General features: G+C 43.0%; 1 protein-coding gene across 2 annotated transcripts in view; it reads left to right on the top strand.

The window, feature by feature from the left end:
- Window positions 1–8866: 8866 nt before the first annotated feature.
- Window positions 8867–16941, top strand: part of NEK9 (NIMA related kinase 9) — a 53794-nt gene continuing 45719 nt past the window's right edge. Inside the window, exons 1-2 of one of the 2 annotated variants that reach the window (XM_042471992.1) lie at window positions 8867–9286; window positions 16724–16901. In XM_042471992.1, the coding sequence (XP_042327926.1) occupies window positions 9068–9286; window positions 16724–16901 (397 nt within the window). In that variant the 5' untranslated portion in view covers window positions 8867–9067. Of the gene's footprint in view, window positions 9287–15795; window positions 15932–16723; window positions 16902–16941 lie in introns of those variants that run through there. The other variant, XM_042472003.1, reaches the window with a different exon arrangement.

Raw genomic sequence — 16941 nt, 5'->3', positions numbered from 1 at the left:
GCGTTCCTATTAGAAACTGAATTAACTCTAGAACAGTTTTAGAGCAACCCACAATCGTTCCCACTAAAATTGGAATCGTCAATCAGATTTTAATTTAATCCGTGTTGAAGGCGTATAACCCGTGTTAAAAAAATAGAAGGGTCGAACCTACATTTTTTCCTTGATTCGAGATAGGAATCGGGTTATTTAAATAGGAACGATCAGCCTCAGAAATCGGGTTAGCTGGATGGGAGGAGCGGAGCAAAATGGGATGGCTTGGGGGAGTCGCCCTTTCTGTCCCCATCCGTCGTGGCCGTCGCCATCTTTGCTTCCCTCACCCCTTTGTCCGCTGTGGCCTTTCAATAAGAGATAAGGGGTTTTTTTAATGGTTTACAGGCGCTTAATCTCTTCAGCGCTTTAAGCGCCTGAAGTCCCAGCCGCTCAAGCGCCTGCATCTGCCAAAGGACTTTTAAAGGCTTCCCCCGGTGGATTGCAACCTCCCCTCTGTGTGGGGAGAGCCCATTTGTAATGGAGGAGAGGGAGGATGCACAGCAATCTCTAGGGAAATAGAGCCTTTCCATCTCTCTTTCCCAATCTGGGGAGACACAGGAAACCTTGGATGTGTGTGTGTGTGTGTGTATCATTGAACACCATTTGTAACGGAGGAGAGGGAGGATGCACAGCAATCAGGGAGAGGGGGGAATAGAGCCTTTCCATCTCTCTTTCCCAAATGGAATCTGCCTTCTCTTCCTTGATCCCATTTTCCAACCCTGGAAAGAGAATCTTTGGGAAGAGTGCTCCCTCCCTGGGTTGTCTGTAAGCCATGAAGCAGGGATATGTCCTGCAAAACCCATCCCATAGTTCCTCTGGAAGCAGCTTTCCCTAAATTTGCTTTGCCAGCAGCCTCCTCCATTGATCTCTGGGCTGTCTGGAGGGATCCCTGGCTGTCTGTAGAGCCATGAAGTGGGGATATGTCCTGCAAAACCCATCCCATAGTTCCTCTGGAAGCAGCTTTCCCTAAATTTGCTTTGCCTGCAGCCTCCCCAAGCCTGGGGTCTTTCTTCCAAGGCAGAAGAAGTGCTTTGGGGAGGCAGTTTTCTCTCCCTCAACCATCCTTCCCCACAAATAATTACAGGACTCATAGGCACTTTAAGCGCCTCCTCATTGGCTCTTTTATAACAAACCACGAAATTTAAAAGTGACGTTATGATGACGTTGCTTTGATTGACAGCCCCAAAATGGTGAGTGGGAACGAAATAAGGCTAAAACAGGTTTATATATACACCGTTTTATTTGAATAGGAACAAAAGCGGATCACTTAAAGCGAATCAGTTGGTAAATGAGAACGAAGAAAAAAAAGCGATTCGGAATGCAGGATAAGACCAGGGTTATTTTGAATCGATTTAACTGATACCGGTGTATTTTAAAGCGTTGTAAATCGCAAGTGAGAACCAGCCCTATGTCTCCAACTGCTGCAGTGACTAAAAACGGCAACTCTCCTCTGGATGCCTGTCTGGGGTCAGTAATGGGCTGGATGAGGGGAAACAAATTCAGGATGAATTCAGAGAAAACAGAGGTACTATTGGTAGGTTCCCTAGGTCCTGGGAAGGAAATTAGTCAACCTGTCCTGGACGGGGTCACACTTCCCCTAAAGGACGAAGTTCGTAGTTTGGGAGTACTCCTGGACTCATCGCTACAACTGTCATCTCAAGTAGATGCGACAGCCAGGAATGCTTGGTACCAACTTTGGTTGATATACCAACTGCGTCCCTATCTGAACCGAAAGGACCTTGAAGCAGTGGTACTTGCACTGGTAATCTCTCGCCTTGATTTTTGTAATGCGTTCTACATGGGGCTACCCTTGTACCAAGTTCGAAAGCTTCAATTAGTACAAAACGCGACAGCCAGATTGGTCACTGGTTCTTCGAAATTTGACCATATAACACCTATTTTGAAAGATCTTCATTGGCTACCTATTAGCTTCCAGGCGCAATACAAGGTGTTGGTTATGACCTATAAAACCAGGGGTAGGCAACCTGCGGCCCGCGGGCCGGATGCGGCCCGGCAAGGCCTTGGGACCGGCCCCCGGCCTGGTCCTGCCACCGATTGCCACCGGGGCCTTTGGGGGGCAATTGTCTATAGAAGCCTCAGAAACATGAATTTATATTAACATTTTTAAAAAAAATCAGCAATTTTTTTCACGTGTCCTCCATTTTTTTAAAAAAAGTGTCTGTCATGCCCAGCCTGGAAGATGGCTTGGAGGACTCAGAGGATGAGCTAGAGCCTCTGGGATCTGAACCTATAATGGAGGAGCCAGAGCCCCAGGGGCTTGAACCTGTAATGGAGGAGCCAGAGGCTGGCCCTAGTTCTGCTGGAGCAGAGTCTATGGCCCCTCCAGAGGTTCAGCAGTCAAGTTTGCCTGGTGCCGAGGCTGTGGACATGGAGGAGGATCTGGGCAGCGTGCCTACCTTCAATGAGCGTCGAGCAGAAAGAGAGGGCCTTCGAAGATCTCGGAGACTTTATCAGAAGCGTCTTCGTAATCAGGCACAGCTGAAGGCCAGCTCCTTGCCTTCTTAAGCACCTGGAGCATGTGTGGTTCTTTGCCAGTGGATATCTGACTCTTTTAGAGGAAAGACTCTGTCTCTGGCTCCTTGGCTTCTTGTCTTGACTACCTGGAAACTTGACCTTGGACTGCTTTATCTACCTGCCTATCTGTTACCCTGAACCTCGGACCGTCTGACAATTCTTCTGGTAAACCCTTTTTGCAAAGCTACTGCAACTCTCCAGGACTGTGTAGCTTACATTGACTTTGCTGTGCTGGGAGGGGGTTGTTTGTTTGATAACTAGCTGCTTTATCAGCCCTTTGGCTGCTTTCCCGGACAGTGTCTTCCATTTGAAAATTTTGTCCTACATTTGTCCTGGTTTATTTATATATTTAATTTTTTAAAAAATTATTTAATTATTTATTTTTTGGCTTCGGCCCCCCAGTTGTCTGAGGGACAGCAACCCGGCCCCCGGCTCAAAAAGGTTGCCTACCCCTGTATAAAACCCTACATGGCTCGGGTCCAAGTTACTTAAAGGAACGCCTCTCCCTGTATAATCCGCCCCGCACTATCAGAACCTCTGGCAAAAATCTGTTGGTCTCAATTTCCTAAAGAACCTTTACTTCAGTAGCTCCTAAACTATGGAACAACCTCTCAGAAGAGATCCGCCTTTTTACCTCCTTGGAGGGTTTCAAGAGGGCAGTCAAGACGAATCTCTTCTGGCAAGCCTATTCACCCAATCTTCTGTAATGACATCATTCACTCTTCTATCCAGAATCAGAACATTTTATCTTATAAATTTTGACTGTACTGTTTTTAACTGTTTTAATGTTTGAAATTATATGTTTTATTCTTGTATTTTATTGTTACTGTTGGGTTGTAATCTCGTCTCGATCTACCTGGGAGAGGCGGGAAAATACAAATAAATTTTATTATTATTATTATTATTATTATTGACCTACAGTTCCTCAGTTTTTTTGCCACTGGTTGTGTTGATCCAGGCTGTTTAAAGTTGCAGTATAATGACAGCTGGAGGGCTCCATGGTTTCTACCCTTGCTCTACAGTGTTCAGCCCTTCGTTAATGGCTGTGGTAAACTTTGTTCTTAGCCTAAATAAGGAAGAATAGTGTCATTGTTTTTTCCAACCCTGTGCCAAGCACAGTTGGTGCCAAGACATGGGCTAAATTCTGAAATGAAACAGCTGGCAAGACATGCCAAGGTCTTCTCTCTATATAAAGTGTGGAATACTGCTGTGCTCGCGTGCGAATGTGAAAATAGAGTAAAGCCTCAGTGCTCCAGCTGCAGTTTGGAGATCTTCAGAACAACATAAGACTACAGTCCTTTATTGACTAGATGTACGCATACATCTGGCTTCAGTATGCAAACATTGATAACTTTAATAGGAACAAGTGCTATTATTGTTGTTGTGTACCTTCAAGTATTTTCCAACTTAAGCAAACCTATCATGGGGTTTCCTTAGCAAGATGTGTTCAGAGGGGGGTTGCCGTTGTCTTCCTGTGAAGCTGAGAAAGTGTGTCGTACCTAAGGTCACTCAGTGGGATTCCATGACCAAGCTGGGATTTGAACCCTGTTCTCCACAGTCATAGTCCAACATTCAAACCACTACACCATGTTGGTTGTCTTTAGCAAACGGCTGCTTTATTCTGCATTACTCTCAATGGTTTATTTATGCATTGTGTGGGCATGGAAACAGAGCCAAGCTCTGCACTTGCACCTTACAGGTGGAAACTGGAGCTATAGAAGTGAGAAGCTCCCAGTTCAAGATGAGTCACAGAGGCACTTTCTGTGGGCATAATGCACATATTGTGACTGCTCTGAACGTGATATATTCTGAAAATGTTCTTTTGTCTGCTTATTCCATGGAGAAGATACCCACCAATTGGAGTGTGTCAATATATGACTGGATATGCTGCATGCACATGCATAACAAAATGTATGGTACATGTACTAGCTATAGATCTTTGAGGTGTTGCTTTGGCAATATGAGTTGTAGAATTCAGTCTGTGCATTTAGGTTTGGAGTTCTAGGTGTTTTCTGTTTTGTTCTGCTTTTTTTAACCATGAATCTATTGTATACAGTCGGACCTCTATATTCACATCGGTTCCAGACCCCCCCCCCCCCCCCCATGAATATGAAAATCTGTGCATGCTCAAGTCAACATTCATTTTAATGGCAGTGTGGCACTCGCAAGCACAGTCACATGCACTCACCACCATTAGCAAAATTGGGGTTCACAGATGGTTAAATCTGTCAATGGCAAGTCTTCCAATAGGGAGGGTGGACTGTACATGTTTTACCAGTTTTCCAGCCTCACTACTTAAAGTAATAAAAATAAAGCAAAAACATGCAAAATATTTCTCACAGTTTATACACAGATTCCATTTTGTGTTATAAAACAAATAATTTATAAAAAATTGTAACCCATCTGGCGGGACTTTATTATTACATGCTTACTTTGCTACATTCCAAGATGCAGCAGTGTTGTTAGATGAAGAATGTCGGATTTTGTGAGGAAGCGTCTCCCCGGACAGTAGTTGGCTCATTCATATCAGATGCATCATCTGTGTTGGAGGAAGATTTAAATATTTGCATAAAGATTTCTAAAGGAATCTGTAATATGATAACAAGCAAGTTACAACAACAACACACACATAAATAAAGTGCAACCAGTGGAGCTCAGTATTTTTTGTGTACAGTCACATTGTACAACTTGTGCAGTGCATGCTGAAACTAGCTTGCTTTTGATCTACTTTCTGTAGACTGCCATATTTTGAATAAAGCAGAACAAAAACATTTCTGAGGCTGTTAGATTAATGTAAATCAATCTAATTTAAGGGCAACCTGTCAGATCTCTGAGAAGGGAAATTCCCAGTGTCTTCAGTAATCACCGTCTTTCCACAAGTCCTTGCTTGAATGTGTTTCAGCGTGAATAAAGCAAAGCTTGCTTTCTAATGTTAATAATTTGAAATAAGACTTTGCAGTTCCACGAAGTATGGATTCTTTATTTTGGCTTTCTTTCACCTATGGAAAAGAAGCTAGACAGGAGTTTGCAATAAATATTGGCCAGCTTTATTTGCAATAAATATTTAAATGGGACATTTCTTGTTTTTAAATGGTTTGTGGCAACACCAGCCCAAATACCAGGTTTTGTTTGATGACATGGGGCTGAGTAGTATTTAATTATCTGAATACTTAAAATCAGCCTTGTACTGCAATGCAGTGTATCTTTCATCGTGAGATTTGTCCTACTGCTCTAGAGACTTTGTATTTGTTGCTACTCTGATACAGCAGTGTTAAATTCAACTCTACTTCCTGACTGTTTCCTTTGGATGATTGAAAGAGTGCAGTTGACTCAACAGTAGCATGCAACTATTGTTTGTCTGGGAAGAAGGAGCTGGCCTAAAAACAACAACAATAATCCATCATGCTCCCTTGGCCGATGCATGTGAATTTGTGATAGCCATTATTTGTGCATTGCTTGTGAATAAAGCAAAAGGTCAGCAATAAATTACTCCCTCTGCGGTGATGGTGCAAGTTATAAGAATATGATCATTATTATTATCATTGGTTTCACAGTCTACCAGTCAACAGATGTTACTAACTGAAGTTTTGGACCATCAGTGATTCAAATTTTATGTAAGAATCAGTGAAGTATCATTGGGAAATGTGACATGGTCATCATCATCTATATTTTCTCTTTCCTGGGACTGAAAAAATAGCTTATAGAAGTTGAAATGGATACATAAAAACTCACATTGGTTGGCAGGGTGGCTTGGCATGAGCCAAAATGGTTGCTTAATTTTCTTGCTCTGGGAAACACCCAAAGAATTTAACATGTTAGCCCCCCAAACTGAGTACCAAACTTCAGATTTTTTGCTTGTTGATTTTGGAGAATGAATAAAAAAGCATCTGTTTCCTTTAGATGATTGAAACATTTGTTGTTCTCTACCTACATAGGTAGAGTGGTTTCACAAAGGAAGGAGATGGGCTGGATTCCAAGAAAACATCTTCTTTGAATTGCAAATGGACGCTAAATTTCTTTGACTTTGAAAATCTACCAGTGATCACATGTGCCAGTCAAAGGAAGGTGCCAGCCTGCAGATAGCCCTCCCTTCCATCTGAACTAAGACCAGAAACAGAAAATGCAGACCATTGACTAACATCTTCAATTTCTTTATTCTGTTTTGCCTGATGAAAAAGCCAGTGTGACTTTGAAAGCGTACAACATGTAATTGTGCATTTTGGTTGGCCAAATAAAAGTATCATTGTTTGGATGTTATAGCATCTGAAAGTGTGGGCCACACTCTTAAGAGAAGGCTTAAGAGAAGGCTACATGAAGGGCAACATGATAGCCCTATTTAAATATTTGAAGGAATGCCCATTGATGATGGAGCAAGCTTGTTTTTTGCTGCTCCAGAGACTAGGACCCGGAGCAATGCATTTAAGGTACAGGAAAAGAAACTCCACCAAAACATCAATAACTTCCTGACAGTAAGAGCTGTTTGACAGTGGAATATGCTGCCTCTGAGAGTGGTCACTGCTTTAGAACACCAGTCATTGGGTGCAGTGGCGCTCATACCTTGCCTGACAACTTCCACAGGCATTTGGTTTTGGTTAACACAATGCTGGACTAAGTAAGTCTCTTGTTTGATCTAGCAGGGTCATCTTACATTTGTTTGTATTATTGTTAGTGGAATCCAGTCATCTCAACTGGCATTCTTTAAATAGCTCCCACTGTTATCAATGGGTACTCTTGAACTTGTTTCTGCAGATGGGTGCCTGCTGCCGCTGTGTATTTTGTGGGAAAAGGTGAAGCAAATGCTCCGATAAGATTATCATCTCTAAAGAAGACCCCTTTCCTTTTCAAAACCCTTTCTAAAGTGTTGTATCAGTGCTATTGCACTGGTTACAATATTCTACTTCTCCCAAGGCAGGCCACTATTATTTCTCTTTTGAAAAATAAGTAAATGTAAGGTGAGAGATAGTGATCTTTCTTCACTTTTTAAAAGCATGCTAACATTTCTTACTTGTTTTAGGGAGGGCAAGAAATTACCCTTTCCATAGCTTCAACTTTCCAGCAATTTTCTCTCTGTCTCTCAAAGGGAAATTACTTATTCCCAGAGGTATATGCCTCCATGCAACCAGGTGCCTTTCAAGGAGGGTTCATAGGCTGCAAAGGCACTTCTGTGTAGGGAAAGAGGTGGAAATCTTTGTCCAGAGCGGAACTGGAGATCTTCCATTGTGTGCATAGTTTACTAGGAAACACCAGGGAATTTGGGTCTTCAAAGCCTAAACAAGCAGCAGGCCCATAATTGTATTTATAACAATTCAAAACCGAGTGGTGGGTGAGATTTTTAAATCTACACAGAAATGTCCTCTTTCTAGTCATTTTTAGTGTTGGATTAAGACTCTGGAAACCAGGGTTGGATTTCTCACTGAAGCAAAAAAGCCCATTGGGTGACCCTGGGCGAGTCACACTCTCTCAGCCTCAGGGGAAGGCAGTGGCAAAAATCTCTCTGAAGACACTTGCCAAGAAAACCCCACAACAGGTTCGCCAAAAGTGACTTGAAAGCACACAACAACAAAGGTGTGGTATGGAAGGAGGTCAATGGCGATGTGACAGCATGCGTTACCACACCAGTTGATCCCAGCCCCAGGGTGACCAGACATCCTTTTCCAGGCTGTGTCCTCCATTTCAACCTTCTGTCCAGAAGGAATTCCACCATGTCCTCCATTCTGAGCATCACTAAGAAGCCCTTTGAGACCAGGATGACCACGTATCCTCCTTTCCCAAGACATGTCCTCAGTTTCCAGTGTTCCAATATGTTCTCCATTTTGAGCATGACTAAAAAGCACGAGCATTATATTTATGTATTTTTCACTTTTATTTGCCCCTCTATTTTTATTGAATGCCCCCCATTCTGTGGTGCCTGGTCCTCCCCTGCGGTTGGGCACCTGGTCACCCTGTCTGTAATGTCATGGCTCCAGTGTCAGACTATGAACTTGGAGACCAGGGTTCGGCCATGGAAGCCCGTTGGGTGATCTTGGGCAAGTCAGATGCATGCTCTCAGTAGTCCCATCTATTCTGTATGTAGAGAGATCTTGTGGCAAAGGTCACATAACACACTGCAGAAATAATCCAGTTTGAGACCGTTTTTATTGGCCCTTGAGGTCTCTGCGAGTCTATGGTTCTGTGAGGGTGACTTCCTGCTGAGGCACAAGTACTTCCGGGTCAGTGGGGGGGGGCGAAGGGAACGTGCCGCCTCCTGTTGCTGCTGCTGCTGCTGCTGCTGCTGCTGCTGCTGCAAGATGGAGCGTCCCTGGGCCGAGAGAGTCTGAGGGGAGGAGGCCCGTGAAGGGGACCCTCTCCCTATTCCTCTCCCGCCCAGCAGCCAAGAGAGGGACTGCGCCTGCGCAGAGACAGCCCCGCTCTGCTGCTCAGAGCCTGAGGGAGGCCTCGGGGCAGAAGGAGGAGCAGGAGAAGGAGCTGCCCCGGCCCCTCGCCCTCCGCGGCGGCCACAGCCATGTCTCTGGACCAGTACGAGCGCCACTGCGACTCCATCAACTCCGACTTCGGCCACGACTCTTCCTCGTCCGGCCGCGGAGGGCCCCCTCGGCCCCCGCCTGCCTTGGCCGCAGCAGCAGCAGCAGCATCAGGGGAGCAGGAGGAGCTCCACTACGCCCCCATCCGCGTCCTGGGCAGAGGCGCCTTCGGGGAGGCCACGCTCTACCGCAGGACGGAGGTAAGGAGGGAGATGAGAGAATGTCCTGGTGGCCCATCGGGAGACCTAGGGAATGCTTGCCCATAGGGGAACACAGGGGAAGACCTATAGGTTGGGAGAGACCCCAAGGGCCATCCAGTCCAACCCCTTTATTCTGCCATGCAGGGACTCACAGTCAACGCACCCCCGAGACATGGCCATCCAGCCTCTGCTTAAAGACCTCCAAGGAAGGAGACTCCACTACACTCCGAGGAAGGAGTATCTTCCACTGTCAAACAGCCCTTACTGTCAGGAAGTTCCTCCTAATGTTCAGGTGGAATCTCTTTTCCTGCAGCTTACATCCATTGTTCCGGGTCCTGGTCTCTGGAGCAGCAGAAAACAAGCTTGCTCCCTCCTCAATATGACATCCCTTCAAATATTTAAACAGGGCTATCATATCACCTCTTAACCTTCTCTTCTCCAGGCTAAACATCCCCAGCTCCCTAAGTCATTCCTCATTATTATTATCATTATTATTATGCTTTATTTATATAGCACTGTAGATTCACACAGCGCTGTACATACAAACAATAGAATAGGTAAGAGTAAACCTGCACATGGCATACAATCTAAGAAATAATAGCATAATACATACAAATAATACACAACAATACAGGAAACAAAACAGACAACAAATTAAAAACAGCAAATAGCAAATAATAGTCGCACAGTAGTCATCAAACATGGTTCCCAGACACCCAAACGGTAATGCCTTTGTTTTTTGTGGGTTTTTCAGGCTATTAAGCCCTGTTCTAAAAGGTTTTATTCCTGCCGTTTCACCAGCGTCTGTGGCTGGCATCTTCAGAAAGCCTTTACTGGGCCAACCAAAATGCCCAATTACATGTTGTAAGCTTTCAAAGTCACACTGCCTTCTTCATCAGGCAAACAGGAGGAAGAAAAGTGAAGATGTTAGTCATAGGCCTGCACTTTCTGTTTCTGGTCTTAGTTAAGGTCTTCTGGTCCTAACTGCCAGCCTTCAGATAGCCCTCCCTTCCATCTGAACTAAGACCAGAAACAGAAAATACAGGCCCAAGACTAACGTCCTCACTTTCTTTCTCCTGTCTGCCTGATGAAGAAGCCAGTGTAACCTCAGAAGCTGGCAACATGTAATTGTGCATTTTGGTTGGTTCAATACAGGTATGATTGTTTCAATTTTATTGGATTTGCCCATAGAGAGTCATTGGAGACTATTTGCCTGTAGGCAAACTTAAGGGAATACTTACAGCATGTACTTGCCTGTAGGAAAACATTGTGCAAGCATTTAATGCTTTTGTATGGGCAAGTATAGTTTCCCTATGGGCAAATACTGTCGTTTATGAAGTCAAAGACTTTCACGGCTGGCATCCATAGTTTTTGTGGGGTATTTGGGCAATGTAGTCATGTTCTAGAAGAGTTTGTTCCTGACATTTCACCAGCATCTGTGGCTGGCATCTTCAGAGAATGTTGGCATGGAAGAGAGTGGAGTATATATACTGTGTAACCCTTGGTTGAGAGGAAGTGATTTACATGTCAATCTGTTGTTGAATGGCAGGGCCTCTCAACCAAGGGTCACACAGTGTGTGTGTGTAATACACACACACACATAACCCACTCACCCAGCTTGATGGGGGCAATTAGCTTACATACTGTAAACCACTTAGGGGGTGCTTAGAGAATGCTGCCAAACATCAGGAATAAACTCTTCCAGATCATGGCCTCATAGCCTGAAAAAGCCCACAAAAAACTATGGATTCCAGCCGTGAAAGCCTTCGACTTCTCATTGGAGAATATTTGCCCATAGGGAACCATAGGGGAATACTTATAGCATGTATTTGCCCATAGGAAAACATTGGACAAGTATTCAATGTTTCTGTATGGGCAGGTATTCTCCAACTATTCCCTATGGGCAAGTATAGTTTCCCTATGGGCAAGTACTGTCATTTGTGAAGTTATAGGCTTTGATGGCCCGCATTCTTAGGGGTTTTTTGTTGTTTTTTTTTGGGCTATGTGGCTGTGTTCAAGAAGAGGTTTTTTCCTGACGTTTCACCAGCATTTGTGGCTGGCATCTTCAGAGAACTGAAGAACTCTGAAGGTGAAGAGAACAGAGAACTCCTGATGCCAGCCACAGATGCTGGCGAAATGTCAGGAAAAAACTCTTCTAGAACACGGCTACGTAGCCTGAAAGACCCATTAAAAGCTGTCATTTGTTTTGGTTTGGCACTCCTTTAAGTGCTGTAACTCCATCCATGGGGAGAAGCAGGTAAGAAATAATAATAATCCTAATAATCCTAATAATATTAAACAACAGCCATAAATGCATTCACGCCACAGAATCAATCCAGTTTGACGCCACTTTTAATTGTTATGTCTCCATCCTACGGAATCCTGGGATTCCCTCATAATCTATCAAGAAGGAATAATTATCATTATTGTCATCGTTGTTGTCCTGTGGCGTCCTGGGATTTGTAGTTTTGCAAAGCCTTTAGCCTCCTTTGGCTAGTGCCTCACTAAAAACTACAGATCCCAGGATTCTTTAGGATGGACCATGGCAGTTAAAGGGGTGTCAAACTGGATTATTTCTGTAGTGTGGATGCATTTATGGTCCAATCCATACTGCAAAAATAATCCAGTTTGAGACGGCTTTAACTGCCCTGGCTCAATGCTATGGAATTCTGGGAACTGTAGTTATGTGAGCCATTTAGCCGCCTCTGTCAGAGAGCTCTGGTGCCACAATAAACAGTTCCCAGGATTCCCTAGTACTGAGCTACGGCAATTAATGCTGTCTCAAACTGGATTATCTGTGCAGCGTGGATTGGACCAAAATGACCCATTCATCCCTCATAACCTACAAACAGGGAGCAAAGGCATAGGTGGACACAGGGATAACCAAATGGGTTTTCCAGGGCTGTTACACTAAATAGTGCACCTGCGTTATACGCAGCTTTCAGCATATGCTAAAAGCCGCACGGGAGCACAAAGGGTGGCACATCCCATTCAGATGAATGGGGCATGCTGCTGTGGCACACGTGTGCCGCCGCACCACCACATGCACGAGCCCCATTCACTTGAATGGGGCTTGAGCATGCGCAGTATTTGGCTTAAGCGGGGGGGGGGGTCCGGAACTGATCCCCCGCGTAAGCCAAGGGTGGACTGTATGGAGATGGGATTCTCTAGTACGTGTGCATGTCTGTTGGCAAGAAACCAGGTTTGCTGTCATGTAAACTAATGCAATAAGGTAATGCACGTAAAGAAATTCAGAGATGTGGTGCTAAGGATACCTTGGGTCAAAAGACAAAGCAGAAAGACAAACAAATGGGTCCTTGAATAGATCAAGCCTGAAATACTCCTAGAAGCCAAGATGATCAAACTGAGGATCAAATTAAGACTTTGGCCACATCATGAGGTAAAATGAATAATTAGAAAAGACAATAATGCTAGGAAAGGTAGAGGGCAGTGGAAAGAGAGGAAGCCTCAGATGCCTAGATGGATAGACTCAGTCAGGGAGGCCACAGTCCTGAATTTACAGGACCTAATCAGGGAAGTGATGGATAGGGGGTCTTGGTGTCTCATCCACAGAGTCACTACGAATTGGGGTCGATTCAAGGGCAGTTAACAACAACAAAATAATGCATGAAACATAGACGAACACCCAAGTTGTGATGCTGTGTAACTCATACCTTGTAATGAGTCAGTCTTCAGAGTACAGTGGTCCCTCCATATTTGCTCAGGTTAGGGGGTGAAGGACCCCATGAATGTGTAAAAGCCGCAAATAAAAAACACACTATCCCCCCCCCCCAAGAGAACAACTCCCTAGGAATCTTCCAGGTCCTCCAGTGCAACTCTATGGTCAGTAACTGCCTGAAGTTGATCATGGAATCATGTTTTCTCTAGGAACTTCTAGGTTCTCCAGCACAACTCTATGGCCTATTTCCAGCAGAACTGTGCTGGGAGACTTAGCGATTCCTAGAGAGAACATGTTAATCAAAACCACAAATAATCAAATCCTCAGAAGTGAAAGCCGCAAATGTGGAGGGCCAACTATACATACACACTGGGATCATGATGTAAGATTATCATCTAAACTAGTCGCACATTTGCAGAATACTTTTTAATCTGTCTATTCAGTGTACTGGCTGCCAAGCTTTCCCTTTTCCCTGATAGGCAACTGTTATGCTATATTTTAGAAATAAGGAACTGGGTAATGACAGATAACAACTTAGCAGCCTAATTGCTGCAGATGATGCAGATAACATTTTTTTTTTCAGTTTCTAGTTTTCTAGCAATTCTTTTCTGTTTGTGAAAGGGAATAATTAATGCCTACCTTTCTGAACAATTGTGAAGGGGAAAAACCAAACACTAATCAGTTATGACTAGATATTCATGTCAAGGGAATACCTTTTCCTTTAAGCAGTTGTCATCTAATCAACATACTGGTATGTAGTTTACTGCAGGTGTGGAATATTTATTCCAAAATATTGGGAGTGGCTTCTTTTGAAAAATAAATCCAAAAACTCTTTACTTGTCATTTAGTTTTACACTTTCCCACACTTCCCCTCCATGTGATGTCGGTTCTTTTGTGTGCCACCACACAAGCCTTTGGAGGTCTCCTTCCTCTCTGCCATATTTAGTAGATTTCCAAACTGTATTTAGAGGCACACTGCACTCTTTTTACAGTTGGCCATGCACTTGCTTTTGTCTTCATTATCCCCAGCCTTTTCTTCTTGCCCCAATTAAAACTCTGCAGTTGTGCACTGAGAACGTCTCTGACTAGTTCCAGATATGCTTGTCAGTGCTGCAGGTATACTGGCAGTGGCTGCTAGGAGTTGCAGTCCAATAATATCTGGAGGTTTGTATGGTTACCACCCTTGCCTTACTGTTCCAAAACTGAGGGGGCATCTACACTGTAGAAATAATGCAGTTTGACATCATTTTAAGTGCTGTAGCTTCATCTTATGAAAGCCAGTGTGGTGTAGTTGTTTGAGTGTTGGACTGTGTCTCTGGAGACCAGAGGTTGATTTCCAGCCTGGCCATGAAAACCATTGGATGGCCTTGGGTAAAGTCATGAGCTCTCAGCCTAAGGGGAAGTCAGTGGCAAACCTCCTCTGAACAATTCTTTCCAAGACTTGGCAAACTTTAGGGTCACCATAAGCCAGAAATGACTTGAGGGCACTCAGCAACAACAGCTCCATCCTATGGAATCCTGGGATTTGTAGTTTAACAAAGTCTTTAGCCTTCTCTGCCAGAGTGTTGGTGCCTCACAAAATTACAAATCCCAGGATTTTGTAGAATGCAGCCATGGCAGTTAAAGTGGTATGAAACTGCGTTTTTTCTTCAATGTAAATGTACTCAGCTCCTGTGAGGTGATCAAGCTGAGTGACTAAGTGACCAAAAGTCAGTCAGTGAACTTCCTTATTGAATGGCGATTTGAACCTGTAAGCCAGAAGTAACTTGTACTTTATGATGAGTATCCTGAGGAAGATTAGTGTTTTGCATCTAATTTTCCCTGAAACTCTATAGCATACCAAAAGCAATGAAGATCGAAAGAAGTGTTGCTCCTTTCAGACTGAGTATGGATAAATTTGGAGCACTGTTCAATACATTCAAGTTCAAATGAATGTTTTATTCATTTAAATTTGAATATAGTGACTATTGGACATAACAGGTATTTTATTTTTATTAAAATGGCTCAGTGTTGTTGTTTTATGTCAGAACGGTGTTAATACATGAAGTAGAGGCTGAGCAATGAGCAAAGTGACAGTGGCTAGCAATGTTGTAGGTCTATACACTTGTTGTTGTGTGCCTTCAAGTCATTTCCAACTTATGGTGACCCTATCATGGGCTTTTCTTGACAAGTTTTGTTCACAGGGGGTTTGCCATTGCCATTCTCTGAGGCAGAGAGAGTGTGTGTGACTTGTCCAAGACCACCCAGTAAGTTTCAGTGGCTGAGCCTGAATTTGAACCCTGGTCTCCAGAGTCCAACACTCAAACCATTACACCATGCTGGCTCTCACTATTCTTCAGGAATTGATTTCAGATAGAGGATACAAACCACATGCGCTTTGAGATTGACAACATGACTGGAAAATATGTAGCAGAAGAACTGAGCAGTTCATGATGCCTGCAGAAGAGAAATGTATCTCTGATAATTTTGATGAAACCCAGCTGATTGTGGGTTTATGATGTTAAACTGGGCCTAAACATTGAATTGTATTTTAAACTGAAAATATCTCCTTTTGTGATGGGAAATTAAGCTATGCATTGAGAGGAGAGTTAAAAAACTTATTCCAGTGTTGTGTAGTTCTGACTGAAATTGTCCCCAAAACTGCTGTTTTGCATGGAAATAAAAGGAAGTTGCTGTGATTGCCAGTCATTAATTGTCACTTACATTTTTGCATTTGGAAAACTAGGGCATTTGACTGTTTAAAAGTAAAACTTCACATATGAATGTAGAATATAGCGGGTCTGCTTCCTTTCTAACAGCTTCCTCCAGAGGGGCAGAAAAGGAATGACAGGATGGGAGAGACTAGAGGAAAGAGAAAGCTGTAGTATTGTATCATGTTTCTGTGAAGATTTGCAAGTGTATAGTGACTACAGTATAGTTCACAAAGGCTGATAACAAAGATGAAGCAAGCAGAATCTTCAAGAAAGGTATCTTAAAGTATCCAAATGAACCTAATCTTGAGTGGATCATAAACAATTACATGCTATTTGGGCTTGCCTTCTAATTGTTTTCTTTGGGAGGAAATGGTTTAAATGACCCCAGTTAGTTCAGACAACTCAGAAATATGTAGTGCTGTTTTGTGAGATGGCAGTGGAATTTTTTCAGATTATGCAGCTTTCTACAATCTAACTACAAATAAAACAATTATGCAAAACTCTTCCATTGTTTCTTTGATCATTATGTTTCTGTTAATAGTTTTTCATCATTAGTACTTTTATTTCCTATGATGGAAAGGAATCTTGAAGTGTCTCAGCTAAAACAATGATATGTTTCATAGGGAAAGAATCAGAAGCTCAAAGTCCTTAATATAGTTTCAGATGCTAAAATAATTCACCTAATAGACTAGCTGGTTAATATCACAGTACAGATCTCAATTTCAGGCATTAAATATTTATTCTTTGTAAAGCTATGACTGAAATGTCTGACAGCTCCCATGTTATTGTTGTTTCCTGTTATGGAATGTGGGTTTTGTTTGGGTAGAGCTGTATATGAAATAAAAACTCAGTGCCTTTTTTGAAAACATAATTTAAAAAAGGAAGAGAGAATGTCAATTGTAGATACTGATTCTTGACATTAGAAATAGGGGAATTCCATTTGAATCCCTAGGAAATGTTTAAGTGAGTCAGAAAGTAAATACATTTACAAAAAACTCCTGAGAAATGAACATCTCACTAAAGGACTGGCTATGTATTTAACTAGCTAAATTTCTTATATTCTAGGATGACTCACTTGTGGTGTGGAAGGAAGTGGATCTTACCAGATTATCAGAAAAAGAACGCCGTGATGCTTTGAATGAGATTGTTATCCTTGCTCTCCTGCAACATGACAACATAATTGCCTATTACAATCATTTCATGGATAACAACACTCTGCTGATTGAACTGGAGTACTGTAATGGTGAGAGTTCTGTCTTGTAAACATTAAGTACCTCTTCCAT

This window comes from Sceloporus undulatus, chromosome 1 (assembly GCF_019175285.1).
Source record: "Sceloporus undulatus isolate JIND9_A2432 ecotype Alabama chromosome 1, SceUnd_v1.1, whole genome shotgun sequence".
In the NCBI taxonomy this organism is placed as follows: domain Eukaryota; kingdom Metazoa; phylum Chordata; class Lepidosauria; order Squamata; family Phrynosomatidae; genus Sceloporus; species Sceloporus undulatus.
The sequence above is the reverse complement of the archived record's forward strand: the minus strand, read 5'-3'. Positions and strand labels throughout refer to the sequence as shown.